At 46.0% G+C, this 14984-nt stretch overlaps 1 protein-coding gene across 1 annotated transcript in view; it reads left to right on the top strand.

Moving 5' to 3' along the window:
- Positions 1 to 14984, top strand: part of COLEC10 (collectin subfamily member 10) — a 29157-nt gene extending 14173 nt beyond the window's left edge. The window contains exons 4-6 of the mRNA XM_081874740.1: positions 2908 to 2961; positions 12935 to 13030; positions 13580 to 14984. Of these exons, the coding sequence (XP_081730866.1) occupies positions 2908 to 2961; positions 12935 to 13030; positions 13580 to 13971 (542 nt within the window). The 3' untranslated portion in view covers positions 13972 to 14984. The remainder of the gene's footprint in view (positions 1 to 2907; positions 2962 to 12934; positions 13031 to 13579) is intronic.

Genomic DNA, 14984 nt, shown 5'->3' with positions numbered 1-14984 from the left:
ATGTCCCCCTAGACTCAGGCACGGGCACAACCCCCTCACAGGGGTTTACCAAACCATCGAGTCCCTGAATTCCTTCACGTACAGATGGCGAGAGCGTTTGCCCATCCCTATCACCTGAACCAGAGGCTATCTGCAACCTTACAAGTTGTGATGATTTGCTACGCAGCAGGCAAAACCAAAATGGCACCAGCCAATCGGGGAAAGCTCCTGCCGTGCCCCTGTCCCAACAACAGACAACACACAACGGCATAGCAAGGTCAATTGCATAGCCCTAAAAGTAGGGAGAGGTGGGCGGGTCTTCTGAATGCATGCGCCAAAAGAGGAAGCTCTGGGTAACATGCATGGGCATAAATAGGTCCCTCAAACCATTTAGACTGCATCCCATTGGCCAGATTGTACCCACCAATCAGGTGTTGTGGCTAACCAATTGTACCCACCCAACACAGGGTGTCGGTTGTCCAGGTCTCACCTCAATACATGCCCTCTTTAAGGGAGGACCCAATTTGCTAGCTTTAGTGTGCTAATTTAATACCTGTGGTCAGAGAGAAACTCTTGGTTGAATCCTAAATTAATAGAATCAAACTAGCTAACAATGCCCATTCAGCACACTCAAGCTGAAGTATTCCTCTGAAGGTCTTCTCTTGGAGAGTGGTAACTTTAGAGCCACCAGTGGCATGTCCCAAGAGAGGTCCTGCTGTTTTCTGAACTTTTTGATTTTCCATGTATTCTGCCCCCTTTCCCTTATGGGATATTCCAGACCCCCTATAGAGTCGTTAAGTGGGTTCCCTATAGGTAGGAGAAAATAACAGAGGCCAACCAGAGTATATTAAGAAGCAAAGTGGTTAGTAAGCCTGATCTTTATTCAAGGAACTGTTGCAACTCACCACACACAGGAGGGAGGAGAACCGTGAACAACTTTTGAAATTGTCCACCCTGTAGCCCAAGACCACTCCCCAAAACATCATACATACATCACAGAAGGAGGCGGTCTACAACAGAAATCCTGCCTGCCAGGATACCTGGAAATGGTCACTGATTGCATTACCTGGGCGGCCTGGCCATTCTTTTGTGATGGTTAATACTTTAGTCCCCGAATCCAGGTCACAGGCTCACCTTATTCAAACACAAATACGCCCTTAAAGACAGGATTTGCAAGCAAAAAAGACAATGGGAAGGCTTTCCCCATTTGCCTCCCTTACTGCAGAGGAATATTTGAGGTTAAATGAGTCAAAATGACTTCAGGATTGCTCCCCCATACTATTTCAGACACATGGTTTATATATTTAAATATGTGTGCATTTATGGATATTTATTCTGTATCTGAGACCTTGAAATTTATTCTGTATCTGAGACATTAAAATTCTTATAACGCATACCAGATGTGCCTCCCTGCTTGCCCTTTACAGGCAAGAACTGAGCAGGAAGAGGAAGCAGTTTCTCATGCGCTGTGAATTTGTGAGGGAATATTGACAGAAAGCTTTCACAGGCACCATAGGAGGTGCTACTGAGCTTCCTCATACCACCAGGCACCACATTGACAATCCCCTTGTCAGAGACAAACCAGACGTGGCCCTAAGCAGGTACAACAAACCACATCTGTCTTTCTTAAAAAATTAATAGTATGCACTGGGGTGGGGGGCAATTTCCTACAGAACACCTGTGCATCTGTGGTGGCATCCTCCATGGGGGACGCCTTTAGGGGTACGCTTGGCACTTCAATCATCTTTCATGTCAACAGCACCAAGCGGAAAGCCTATTAGTTCACCCAGCCATTCATAGGCTGTTAGTTTCAGGAATGAAGGGTGCCTGTTTGTAGTTTGCAAGGATTTGTAGGGGTGCTGTTTTTTAAAAAAAAGAATTTCTAGTTTTAATTACAGGTGTTTTTACCTGTTTTTGCACTTCACAGATTTCAGGTTTGTAATCATTTTAATGAGATTTATCTCATGGCATAACGCCATTGTACTCTACCCTGAGATCAGTTCTGATGAAGGACAGGTTCGAAATACCTTAAATAAATGACAAATAAATAAATAAATGGATACTCCTATTGGGCAAGTGGGACATTTTTACCCCAGGGCTAATAACAACTGGGGGAGGGTTTGTTTTTTTCTGAGGTTGCAACAAGGGGGGGGGGGGAATCTCCCCATCCCACACACTGAGGTTCCAGCAAATAACAACAACAAAAAACCTTCCCACTAGTGCCTGCTATTAATATTTTAAGAAACACAGGTGTGGTTTGCAGTCATGACACATTTAGCAACATGTCGGGTTTGGATCGGGATGCTTCAGAACTCTTCAGCTGGAAACGATAGCGAGATTCCCAAGAAATGGCTGTGTGTGTTTCCACATCGCAAGCAATTGTGATTCTCTCACAATACCCAAATCAACTCTTCGAAAAACTATTATCGGTCTCCATTACTTGCTGCTCACGCGTGCAGGAAGGCAGTACCAGGCGCCATCCAGCCACGAAGCCTCTGAACTTTTAATGGGTCAGCTATTAAAAGCTCACAGCTTTGTTCACTAAAACAAAAGCCCGAGAGAGCTATTCCATGTGTGTTTACTCAGAAATAAGTCTCACTGTGTTCAGTGGAACTTACTCCCATCCAAACGGGCAGGTAGGGTTGAAGCAGACCTGTTTAATTTGGCACATCCGCTTAGTCCTGTATCGGGAAAGCTTTTAATGTTTGACGTTTTGCTGTGTTTCTATTATGTTGGGAGCCTCCCAGAGTGGCAGGGGCAACCCTATCAGATGGGTGGAGTATAAGTAATAAATTATTATTATTATTATTATTATTATTATTATTATTATTAGCCCTGTCCATCTCTCAAACCCACTCAGCAAACATTACTCAACAGAGCAGTTCTGTTTTCTTATGTGTACACCCTGTGTTTTCTTCCTTTAATCAGGTGACAAAGGACTGAAGGGGTTATCTGGTGTATCTGGAGGAAAGGGCAAAGCAGGTAGGCCGTTTCAATTTATTTTTGGCTTCCCAAGCAGCTCCTGTCTGCGGGCAGTGATTCCATAGGTGCGTGTAAGCCAGGGATGGTAGCTCTCCCAATCTGGCCACCCATCTTCCATCAGCCCAGTTAGCCTGGCCAATGGTCAGTGATGATGAGAGTTCATACCGTCCAGCATTCCTCAGGTGAACTTCTCACGCCCCACAACTGAAAAATACACACCAACAAATACAGTCATACCTCGGGGTGAAGTAGCTTCGGGATGAGTATTTGTGCTCCGCGGCAACCCGGAAGTAATAGAGCACGTTACTTCTGGGTTTCACTGCTCGCGCATGCGCAGACGCTCACGCGCATCCGCGGAAGCGGCGAATTGCGACTCACACACACGTAGACGCACGGACGTTGGTTTCGTTCGCTTCAGGATGCGAACAGGGCTCCGGAACGGATACCGTTCACATCCAGAGGTACCACTGTAAACTTTAGAAAGAGACAATATCAGATGCGGACACACAAAACATTTTAAAATAAAATCAAGACTCCTTGTGCTCCACTCTGCTTCCCTTGTTTTCCTGCCCTCTGCCTGGCCCTCATAGTCGTAGGGCTGGGCCTCAGTGGCTACAGCCTCTCTTCCTCCTCCTTGCCCACTCGCCAGCAACTGCTCCAGGTTGCCCACGGGAGGTGGCCAGCGGCAATGGCCAAGCAGAGGCAATGGGATTGTCAGGAAAGTTACTTCCCAGAGTGACAGCGAGGGCTCTGAGGACTGAGGGGGGTGGCAGGCAGAAATAGATGGAGGCCTGCTTTCTTCACATGCAGAGAGTGAAGTAAGTACCTCCCATTCGGGAATGCAGGCTGTAAATTTTCAGGACAGCATAAGGCAGGCAGAGGGGCCATGGCTCTCAGACATGTTCTCAGGGGAAGAGGGGCAAACTGCACAGTCTGCTTCTGAGTCTCCTCGTACTAGGAGGATGGGGAGAGTCCAGGCTTGGCGTCAAGCCCACAGAAGGAGGAGCAGCCAATGGCGTATATCCTGTTGGAAAAGAACCCACCCTTCAGTGGGCTCAACTGACCCATCTAGTGAGGAAGACTGAGCTGTGTGCTCTGACTAAACTACTGTGTAAAGGTAAAGGGACGCCTGACCATTAGGTCCAGTCGTGACCGACTCTGGGGTTGCCGCGCTCATCTCGCTTTATTGGCTGAGGGAGCCGGTGTACAGCTTCCAGGTCATGTGGCCAGCAGCTTCTGGTGAAGCAGAGCAGCGCATGGAAACGCCGTTTACCTTCCCGCCAGAGTGGTACCTATTTATCTACTTGCACTTTGACGTGTTTTCGAACTGCTAAGTTGGCAGGAGCAGGGACCGAGCAACGGGAGCTCACCCCATTACAGGGATTTGAACCACTGACCTTCTGATCGGCAAGTCCTAAGCTCTGTGGTTTAACCCACAGCGCCACCAATAAATCTGAAAGTTATAAAACTGCCAGCCTGCCATGTCTTGGTGTGAGAGGGAGGTCATAAATCCTGACCGGGATGCTCCCTCGCCACCACTTAGGGCAAGCGCCAGCCCCTTCTCCCCCCGAGCTCAGCAGCGTCAGAACTGGAAGAGGAAATAGGGACATTCCAGGATCAAATCAGAAGCTGGGATGGTTTTTGCAATTCCAGGACTGTCCCAGGAAAATTGGGGGACTTGGGAGGGTTTGGGAGTTGTGGTCCATCAGCATCAAGAGAGCTACAAGTTCCCCATCGCTGGTGGAGGAGAACATAGGAAGCTGTCTTCTACTGAGGGGTGGCTTCTGTACCATAATAAAAGACAAAAGTGGAAAGGACCTAACAGAAGCAGAAGACATCAAGAAGAGGTGGCAAGAATACACAGAGGAAGTATGCCAGAAAGATATGGATGGCTCGTACACCCCAGGTAGTGTGGTTGCTGACCTTGAGCCAGACATCCTGGAGAGCGAAGTCAAATGGGCCTTAGAAAGCACTGCTAATAACAAGGCCAGTGGAAGTGATGATATTCCAGCTGAACTATTTAAAATTTTAAAAGATGATGCTGTTAAGGTGCTACACTCAATATGCCAGCAAATTTGGAAAACTCAGCAGGGGCCAGAGGATTGGAGAAGATCAGTCTACATCCCAATCCCTAAGAAGGGCAGTGCCAAAGAATGCTCCAACTACTGCACAATTGCACTCATTTCACACGCTAGCAAGGTTATGCTTAAAATTCTACAAGGCAGGCTTAAGCAGTATGTGGACCGAGAACTCCCAGAAGTGCAAGCTGGATTTCGAAGGGACAGAGGAACCAGAGACCAAATTGCAAACATGTGCTGGATTATGGAGAAAGCTAGAGAGTTCCAGAAAGACATCTACTTCTGCTTCATTGACTATGCAAAAGCCTTTGACTGTGTTGACCACAGCAAACTATGGCAAGTTCTTAAAGAAATGGGAGTGCCTGATCACCTCATCTGTCTCCTGAGAAATCTTTATGTGGGACAAGAAGCTACAGTTAGAACTGGATATGGAACAACTGATTGGTTCAAAATTGGGGAAACAGTACGGCGAGGCTGTATATTGTCTCCCTGCTTATTTAAATTATATGCAGAATTCATCAAGCGAAAAGCTGGGCTGGATGAATCCGAAGCCGGAATTAAGATCACCGGAAGAAATATCAACAACCTCAGATATGAAGATGATACAACCTTGATGGCAGAAAGTGAAGAGGAATTAAAGAACCTTTTTAATGAAGGTGAAAAAGGAAAGCGCAAAATATGGTCTGAAGCTCAACATCAAAAAAATGAAGATCATGGCCACTGGGCCCATCACCTCCTGGCAAATAGAAGGGGAATAAATGGAGGCAGTGAGAGATTTTACTTTCTTGGGCTCCATGATCACTGCAGATGGTGACAGCAGTCAGGAAATTAAAAGATGCCTGCTCCTTGGGAGAAAGGCGATGGCAAACCTAGACAGCATCTTAAAAAGCAGAGACATCACCTTGCCAACAAAGGTCCGTATAGTTAAAGCCATGGTTTTCCCAGTAGTGATGTATGGAAGTGAGAGCTGGACCATAAAGAAAGCTGATCGCCGAAGAATTGATGCTTTTGAATTATGGTGCTGGAGTAGACTCTTGAGAGTCCCATGGACTGCAAGAAGATCAAACGCATCCATTCTTAAGGAAATCAGCCCTGAGTGCTCACTGGAAGGACAGATCATGAAGCTGAGACTCCAATACTTTGGCCACCTCATGAGAAGAGAAGACTCCCTGGAAAATACCCTGATGTTGGGAAAGATTGAGGGCACAAGGAGAAGGGGACAACAGAGGACGAGATGGTTGGACAGTGTTCTCGAAGCCACAAACAGGAGTCTGACCAAACTGCGGGACGCAGTGGAAGACAGGAGTGCCTGGCGTGCTCTGGTCCATGGGGTCACAAAGAGTCGGACACGACTAAATGACTAAGCAACAACAAAGCTTCTGTCCATCTAGCTCTACAGGCCTCAGCAATCCTGGGTCTTTAGTCAGGGACCTTTTGTCTATAAAAGGATGTCACATAGAGGAGGGAGAAAGGTTGTTTTCTGCTGCTCCAGAGAAGCGGACACGGAGCAATGGTTCCAAACTACAAGAAAAAAGATTCCACCTAAACATTAAGAGGAACTTCCTGACAGTGAGAGCTGTTCGACAGTGGAATTTGCTGCCAAGGAGTGTGGTGGAGGCACCTTCTTTGGAGGTCTTTAAGCAGAGGCTTGACAACCATATGTCAGGAGTACTCTGATGGTGTTTCCTGCTTGGCAGGGGGTTGGACTCGATGGCCCTTGTGGTCTCTTCCAACTCTATGATTCTATGATTCTATGATTCTATGATTCTAGTCCTACCGGGAGATGCCAGGGATCAAACCACAGCCCCTCTCCAGTGTATGCATTTGTCCAGTGTGATGTAGTGTGTCTGTGTGTAGTGTGGTGTAGTGGTTAAGAGCAGTGGATTCATAATCTGGGGAACCGTGTTCACGTCTCCGCTCCTCCACATGCAACTGCTGGGTGACCTTGAGCTAGTCACACTTCTCTGAAGTCTCTCAGCCTCAGAGAGTGTTTATTGTGGGAGAGGAAGGGAAAGGAGAATGTTAGCCGCTTTGAGACTCCTTTGGTTAATGATAAAGGGGGATATCAAATCCAAACTACTACTACTACTACTACTACTACTACTACTCTTCTTCTTCTTCTTCTTCTTCTTCTTCTTCTTCTTCTTCTTCTTCTTCTTCTTCCAGTGCTATGTCCTTCCGACAGGCTGTCCCCCCACCCCTTTTGCAATTATCTAGCTTGTGAGGACACCACACTTGACTGAGTGTGTTATAATACCAGTTACAGATGGGTAGCCGTGTTGGTCTGCCATAGACAAAACAAAATAAAAAAAATCCTTCCAGTAGCACCTTAAAGACCAACTAAGTTAGTTCTTGGTATGAGCTTTCGTGTGCATGCACACTGAAGAAGTGTATCGGAAGAAGTGTGCATGCACACGAAAGCTCATACCTAGAACTAACTTAGTTGGTCTTTAAGGTGCTACTGGAAGGAATTTTTTTTATTTTGTGTTATAATATTTAGCCATTCAATGGTGTGTTCGAATGTTCAAACCACTCCTCATAAAGTGCTTTCTTCTAATCCTTTGATAGTCCGGAGAAGCAGATGAGTATTATTATCTCTCTAGTCAAGGTGGGATGGGTGAGTTCAAACAAAAATCATGGAAAGGGTGAGGCTTTCTGATTTGTTTTTCTGTTTCTTAGCTGCTATGCTGCATCATGCACATTGTGCACACTGTGTTGTACACTGATCTGAAAACATAAGAAGAGGCCCGACCAAAAGTCCACCCAGCATCATGAGAACATCCATTCCAGCATCCTGGTCTCACGTTGGCCAACCATATGCCCTCGGGAAGCCCACAAGCAGGTCATGCACACATCAGTAATCTCCCTCTCATGATGCCCATGGAGGTATTATTCAACTAGGGACATAGGTGGTGCTGTGGTCTAAACCACTGAGCCTCTTGGGCTAGCCGATCAGAAGGTCGGCGGTTTGAATCCCCACAATGGGGCGAGCTCCTGTTGCTCTGTCCCAGCTCCTGCCAACCTAGCAGTGTGGTGTAGTGGTTAAGAGCAGTAGTCTCGTAATGTGGGGAACCGGGTTCGCGTCTCCGCTCCTCCACATGCAGCTGCTGGGTGACCTTGGGCTAGTCACACTTCTCTGAAGTCTCTCAGCCTCACTCACCTCACAGAGTGTTTGTTGTGGGGGAGGAAGGGAAAGGAGAATGTTAGCCACCTTGAGACTCCTTAGGGTAGTAATAAAGCAGGATATCAAATCCAAACTCTTCTAGCAGTTGGAAGCACGCCAGTGCAAGTAGATAAATAGGTCCCGCTGCGGCGGGAAGGTAAATGGCATTTCCATGTGCACTTGTTTCTGTCACGGTGTCCTGTTGTGCCAGAAGTGGTTTAGTCATGTTGGCCGCATGATCCGGAAAGCTGTCTGTGGACAAACGCCGGCTCCCTTGGCCTGAAAGTAAGATGAGCGCCGTACGGACGTAACCATCCAGGCGTCCTTTACCTTTTACCTACCAAATGTGCAACGTATCTGTGGAGAAGGAGGAATGAGGCCACCCCACCCCAAGGGTGTGACCAACACCCCTGACACCATACAAGAGGGTGTCAGAAGCAGCGACAACAGTAGGGTTCCACTCCCTCTCCTTCTCTACTTTGAATGGAAAGTGAGTGGAGAAGACTTTGGCCCAAGTTTAGCAAGTTTGGGTCCAAATAGGGGTGCCGACTTAAATAAAATAACGGGGGGGGGAGGTATGCCCTACCCTGCACAATCAATCACATGACACAGAGCACCCACAACATATGAATGGCGGTGCCCATCAACTTTGGGGGGAGGGCAAAGACCTCTCCGGCCCCCCGGAGTTGGCTCCTATGGGTCCGACTAAATATTATTTATTCAGTTTCTATTACTCCTTTACTCCCAGGGCAGTGAACAGCAAAGCAGTCAAACAATAAAAACCATTTAAAAGCATTAAGAATGTCCAAAAGCATTTTAAAAAACAGCCACGCACCCTCATAGCTAATAATTTCAAGGCTTGCTGGAGACAGTATATTTCCGCCATTAAAAGCCTAGGTTGAACAGGGTTGTGTTTGAATCCCTTCTGCGTTTTAATGAGGGAAGTAGACACACTTCACCGGGAAGGGCATTCCGCAAACAAACCCACCACCAAGAAGGCCCCGTCATGGCTCAGCAGTAACCAGGCAGCAGCCAGTGATGGCACCGCCAAGAATTCAGCGCCTGGAGTTCCATTGTGGAGAAAAAGGAGAGAGAGTAAATAAATAAATAAATAAATAAATAAATAAATAAATAAATAAATAAATAAATAGTTATATACAAAACCCCAGGTCAGTGATGCAACATTAAAACCTGGCACACATTAAGTCCTGATTTCTGTTATCTTAACACACTGAAAACTTTTGTTAAAGAAAGACATAACTCTTTTTTGTTTTTGTCACACAAGGGCTTTTCTGTTCTAAATCCAGTTTTTTTTCCTTCTTAAGGGCACCAAATTATTTTTTAAAGCACATATTGACATTCTCCCTAAAGCAGAGAGAGTACTATGCAAACAAAGGAAAGATCCTTGCCTAACGTAACTCTAATCCTTCTCCTTTCAACAGGGGAATTAGAAAGAGTTCAGGAGTACAGGTTGCCGGGGTGTTTTCGTTTTGGCCTTTTTTTTACCAGGCCCAAACAGAATCCAAGGCCAGTTTGCAAGGTTGAATATTTTGGGTGTTTCTTGCCAGCCCAGCTGAAGCACGTGCTGAGGACTAAAGCAGTCCAGCGAAAAGGCCCTCAGCATTTTGCAACAAGCATTCATCCCGAATGCATGGCTGTGATAAACTGTATTTGAAATTACAGTATGCTAATAGGCTCTAGCTGCAAGATGACAGAAACCCACTAGACAAAACAGCTGCAAGAGAGGACAGTTACCAAAGAGTCATCAGTACCAAAAACTCTACAGCAGTGTTCCCCAATCTTGGGTCTCCAGCTGCTTTTGGACTACAATTCCCATCATCCCTGACCACTGGTCTTGCTAGGTAGGGATGATGCGAGTGCTGGAGACACAAGTTTGGGAAGCCCTGCCGCAGAGGAAGAGTGAGGAACCTTTGTCCTCCCCGAGATGTTGCTGACGTGAACTGCAACTACCATCATCCCTGGCCATTGGCCATGATTGCTCAGCCTGATGGGAGTTGTAGTTCAGCAGCAACATCTGGAGGGGCAAAGGTTCCTCACAGCTGCTGTAGCATGTGGTCAGTAACAGTGGACAAAAGCCACCCCCACAAAAAAAAAGAAATTACTTGCTCTCCTGTAGCCTCACCTGACTCTAGCAGACAGAGCAGCAAAAGTCAGCAGAACGCAGGTTGAGATTGCAGGTGGCAGAAAAGCAAATGCGCTTTCTGCATTTTCCTCCATAACAGCTTGCCTATTTTCCCAGCCCACAAAAAAAAGTATTTTTATCCTCCCTACTCCCACAGGAGCTTGAGGCAGCTTGCATTAAAAACACGACTGTAAAATAATCACGTTGAAACCTATAAAAGACAGAGGACACACAGCGGCAATAAACATGCTTTTGCCAAAACATTGACTAATGCCGCTGGGCTGCTGCAGGAGACAGGCCCACGTTAAAAGTTCTGCCATATTTCAAGTCAGAGGCCTGGTTCATATATAATGAAAAAGCATATTTTCCATTATGTGAACATGCTGTGATGAGCATCATGTCTGCAGGTCCACCCCCCTTCACATACCAGAGGAGAGTGGAAGTTTTTGCTGCTACTGCTGCTGTTGTTATGGAAGCCACAGTTTCCTGTTACGTCCAAACATTTGTGAGAACAAACCAGAATCAAACTAGCCCTATTCGGGCTTTCACTTCCAAACATGCAAAGAGGCCCGTTGGAACGTGTGTGATTAATTCTGTGCCTCTCAATGACATCAAGTACACTAGAAGTATTCCCAATCCAGTGTGTCGCTTGCTGAATCTGAAAGGAGCAACAGAATTCCTGACATGGGGGCAGGAATTCTGGCCAATCAGGGTTTTCGTGATAACTCTGCCATGATGGTAGCCTCCTTCAGACTTGCCCAATCACGTGTAGCCTCAGGACAGTGTCACCAAAGGGGCAGAGCTAGCCCTGCACATTCCTTCAGGGCCCTTCGCATTTCAGGCTGAGCACCTGAAGAGGGCTCCTTTGGCTTCCAAGTCTGGTTTGCGCCCTCACTAGAGTTTAAACAAACCATAGTCCCCTGACAAAATGTGGAACCATGAGTTGTTTAAAACTGGAAGCAGGAGCCTCTGATCTCCCCTGGTGGGTAAAAGAGAAGAGTGTGGACATGTTAGCTGGAGCCTCATCACGGCTCATTCCCAGTATGATGCTCATTCCTGAATTAAGAAGCAATGGCCGAATAAGCCAGGATTGTTACGTCCAAATTGTCCCATTGCACATTCTACCCCTGACCTTCCAGTGTTAAACAAAAAGGGGGCTTCTGTGTGCATTTGACTGAACACCCTTAGAAGTATTATAATGATTATTTCAATTCCTTAGCTGCCCTTCGCCATAAGGTCCTGGATTGGGTTGCAGCAACTTAAAAATGCAATATTAAAAAGAGTTTTAAAAAATTTGCAGTCACAAGGCGAGTCTGGATCCTAAAAAAAAATGACTTTCAGGTGTCAAAGGATGAGGTAAAAAGGTGCACATTCACCATACAACAGAAACTGCGCACTGAAAGTGCCACATGCATTGTCCTGTCTAGAGGCAATTCTACAATTTAGGAGGTGCCACAGGGAATGCCTTTTCCAGGGACACACCCACCCATGAAATTCTGAGTGTGGTAAAACTACCACGACGGCCCTTTCTGCCAATTTTAGTGCCCAAGAGGGTCTGTGGAGAATGAGGTCTTACAAACGAGGACCTTCTGTTATAACGGTTCCCAGTCTCAAGACTGCTTCTAAATGCAAGCTTTGTCCTCTGCTTCACAACTCATGGTTTGGCCAGGAAAATGGACAACATGCTACAACAAACGATGGCTTAGCTCAGTGCGGCACAGTACCAAAATGGCATGGGAGGAGTGAGGCGGCCTCTATTTCCCTTCCCAGAGCCTGTATGCTTCTGCATTCATGCTTCTGAGCCATAGTTTGGCTTTGCATGGCAAAAGTCCCCTTTGTTGTTGTTGTTTAGTCGTGTCTGACTCTTCGTGACCCCATGGACCAGAGCACACCAGGCACTCCTGCCTTCCACTGCCTCCTGCAGCTTGGTCAAATTCATGTTAGTAGCTTCGAGGACACTGTCCAACCATCTCGTCCTCTGTCGTCCCCTTCTCCTTGTGCCCTCCATCTTTCCCAACATCAGGGTCTTTTCCAGGGAGTCTTCTCTTCTCATGAGATGGCCAAAATATTGGAGCCTCAGCTTCAGGATCTGTCCTTTCAGAGACCACTCAGGGCTGATTTCCTTAAGAATGGATAGGTTTGATCTTCTTGCAGTCCATGGGACTCTCCAGAGTCTCCTCCAGCACCATAATTCAAATGTCCCCTTTAACCCTAGTTAAAGGTTAGCCAACATGTCTCCATGCTTTGGGTGCTGCAAATGGTCAGTGCAATTCCATGGGATGGACTCAACTAACTCATTTCACTAGTGGAAATCAGCACAAGGACTTCCAGTCATGCAACAGGGGTTTTCCTCCTTTCCTTTGGGCATTACCCCTGCAACCCCAAACTGACTCAGGCAAATGGGTTGTGAGAACCTTCAGAGCAGCTTGCATGGGGAAAACTCCTTCCCGGGAGTTGTGTGGGGCATCAGACCACACCCAGCTCCTTCCTGACTTTATCATATGTATATTTGTTTTAAACAGCTATGTAATGCTTACCCACTTTGATGCTTTGGGTAGACTATTTGATTATATACCTATATGGGGTTAGGTGCTGTCTGTGACTGCGGGAAGTATCGCAAAGTCGTTGGACAACTGGACATCAACGTTGCTCGGCTCAAGAGTTCCATCAAGTTTGTGAAGAATGGTATGTTTCATTTCCTTGGTTCTAAAACTGCCACTTGGGAAAAGTGGCATAAAAATGTAATTAGGCACCAGGCAAAAACATACCTCTTCTTCCCTGCCTTTAGCTAATTAATCAACTTATGGCCTTTTAAACTGTGGGTGAGAATTTATTGCTTTTGTTTGTGACTATACCATAGCCTTTTATATACTGACCTTTTATGCTCTTCCACATCCGTTTAATGCTTCTAACCCTTCTTTTACATTCTTTTAGCGTCTTTTAGAATACAATAGTCTTTTATATATATCTTCTATTTTAATAATTTTAGCTTTCCAAAACATTTTACAGATTTTAAATGATTGTTCCCCACCCTACTTATGCTGGTCTATGACCGTAATAAATATTTGATTGATATGTATCTTTTTGTTTTTATATTGTAAATCTCCCTGCTATCCTCGGATGAACGGTCGTGTAGAAATTTAATAAATCACAACAATAATGATTCGGGGCTTTTGAGGATATCCTGAAAAAGTCTGCTTTGTTAAAACGGGCTTTTTGTTTTTCTTCTCCAAGTGTTAGCAGGTATCAGGGAAACAGAGGAGAAATACTATTACATCGTACAGGAAGAAAAAAGCTACAAGGAAGCACTCACTCATTGCAGGATTCGAGATGGGGTTCTGGCGATGCCGAAGGATGAGGCTGCCAACGCAGTGATCTCTGACTATGTATCCCAAAGTGGCCTCTTCCGAGTCTTCATTGGCCTGAGCGACATGGAGAACGAAGGGCAGTTTGTGTATGCCGACCGTACTCCATTGCAGAGCTACAGCAATTGGAAGGAAGGAGAACCTCAGGACACCTCCGGGCAGGAAGACTGCGTGGAAATGCTCAGCACCGGGCAGTGGAATGACACGGAGTGCCATCACACGATGTACTTTGTCTGTGAATTCCCAAAGAAGAGGAAGTAGGCACCAGAGGGAATCTGTGGCACACCCTATGATCACCCTGTGCTGGTCAGCTATTGAACTAAGAGTCTAGGAGAGGAATCTGCTTCCAATACACCAGGTATACAGAACTGGTGGCCCTCCATAAATTGTTGGACTCCAAATCCCCTCATCCTTATGTTGGCTGGGGCTGATGTCCCTTGGAGTTCAACAAACTCTGGAGGGACATTAACGATGACACTATAATTTGGATATTGCAATATTTACTACTCAATAAATCTTTTAGTACTGGAGCTTGAGATCTGGGCCTTCTGCTAGGTCTCTGCATTATCTTCAGACACAGCATCCTAAGCTGTTGCCTCTCATCCTTTCTCCTTGCTTCCAACATCCGGAGCTCATCCACAGGCCTGATTATAGACAACCACTGGCAAACACAACGAGTGCCAAAGTCACAAGAGATAGAAGAAAGGGCATCCTTGATGTATGCATGTCCTTATCTGGCACCAATCCTCAGAATACTTACAGGCCAGTCCTAAGCAGCTTTTCTTGGGGGTACATACCACCGAGTTCAATAGGCTTGGTCTACACATATAGAAAAATGAGAATAGAATACAGCTTCAGAGAGCAGGTGGTGGAGTTAATGCTTATGAATTCTGCTCCCCTCTTAATTATTGTATTTTAGGAACTCCAGCAAATAGAGAACCAGTGTAACAAGTAAAGATCTGGTTTTCTGTTTGGAGGCAGGATTGATTTTGTTTTTCTACACAGAAGCAATCAAAATTGCTATCCCTTACTGGCTGTAGCAGAGTCTGTTCAACCACCACACTTGGAACTCATTCCCCTGCATGTTGGTTCCAGCGTAAGTATATTTAGGACTTTACCCTTCCTCCGACACAGCAGCCTGGCTGCTTCTGATAAATTTCAGTGCAATGTCAGTGAGATTATTCCTGGGGCTTCATTTCTCATGCCATGTACTATATCACAGAATTGTTGTGAAGGTTAAGACACAATAAAGACTATAGCATGGTGCACTATGA

The sequence above is a fragment of the Podarcis erhardii genome (genome assembly GCF_964252035.2).
Source record: "Podarcis erhardii genome assembly, chromosome: 8".
In the NCBI taxonomy this organism is placed as follows: domain Eukaryota; kingdom Metazoa; phylum Chordata; class Lepidosauria; order Squamata; family Lacertidae; genus Podarcis; species Podarcis erhardii.
This window is presented reverse-complemented; position numbering and strand designations above follow the sequence as displayed.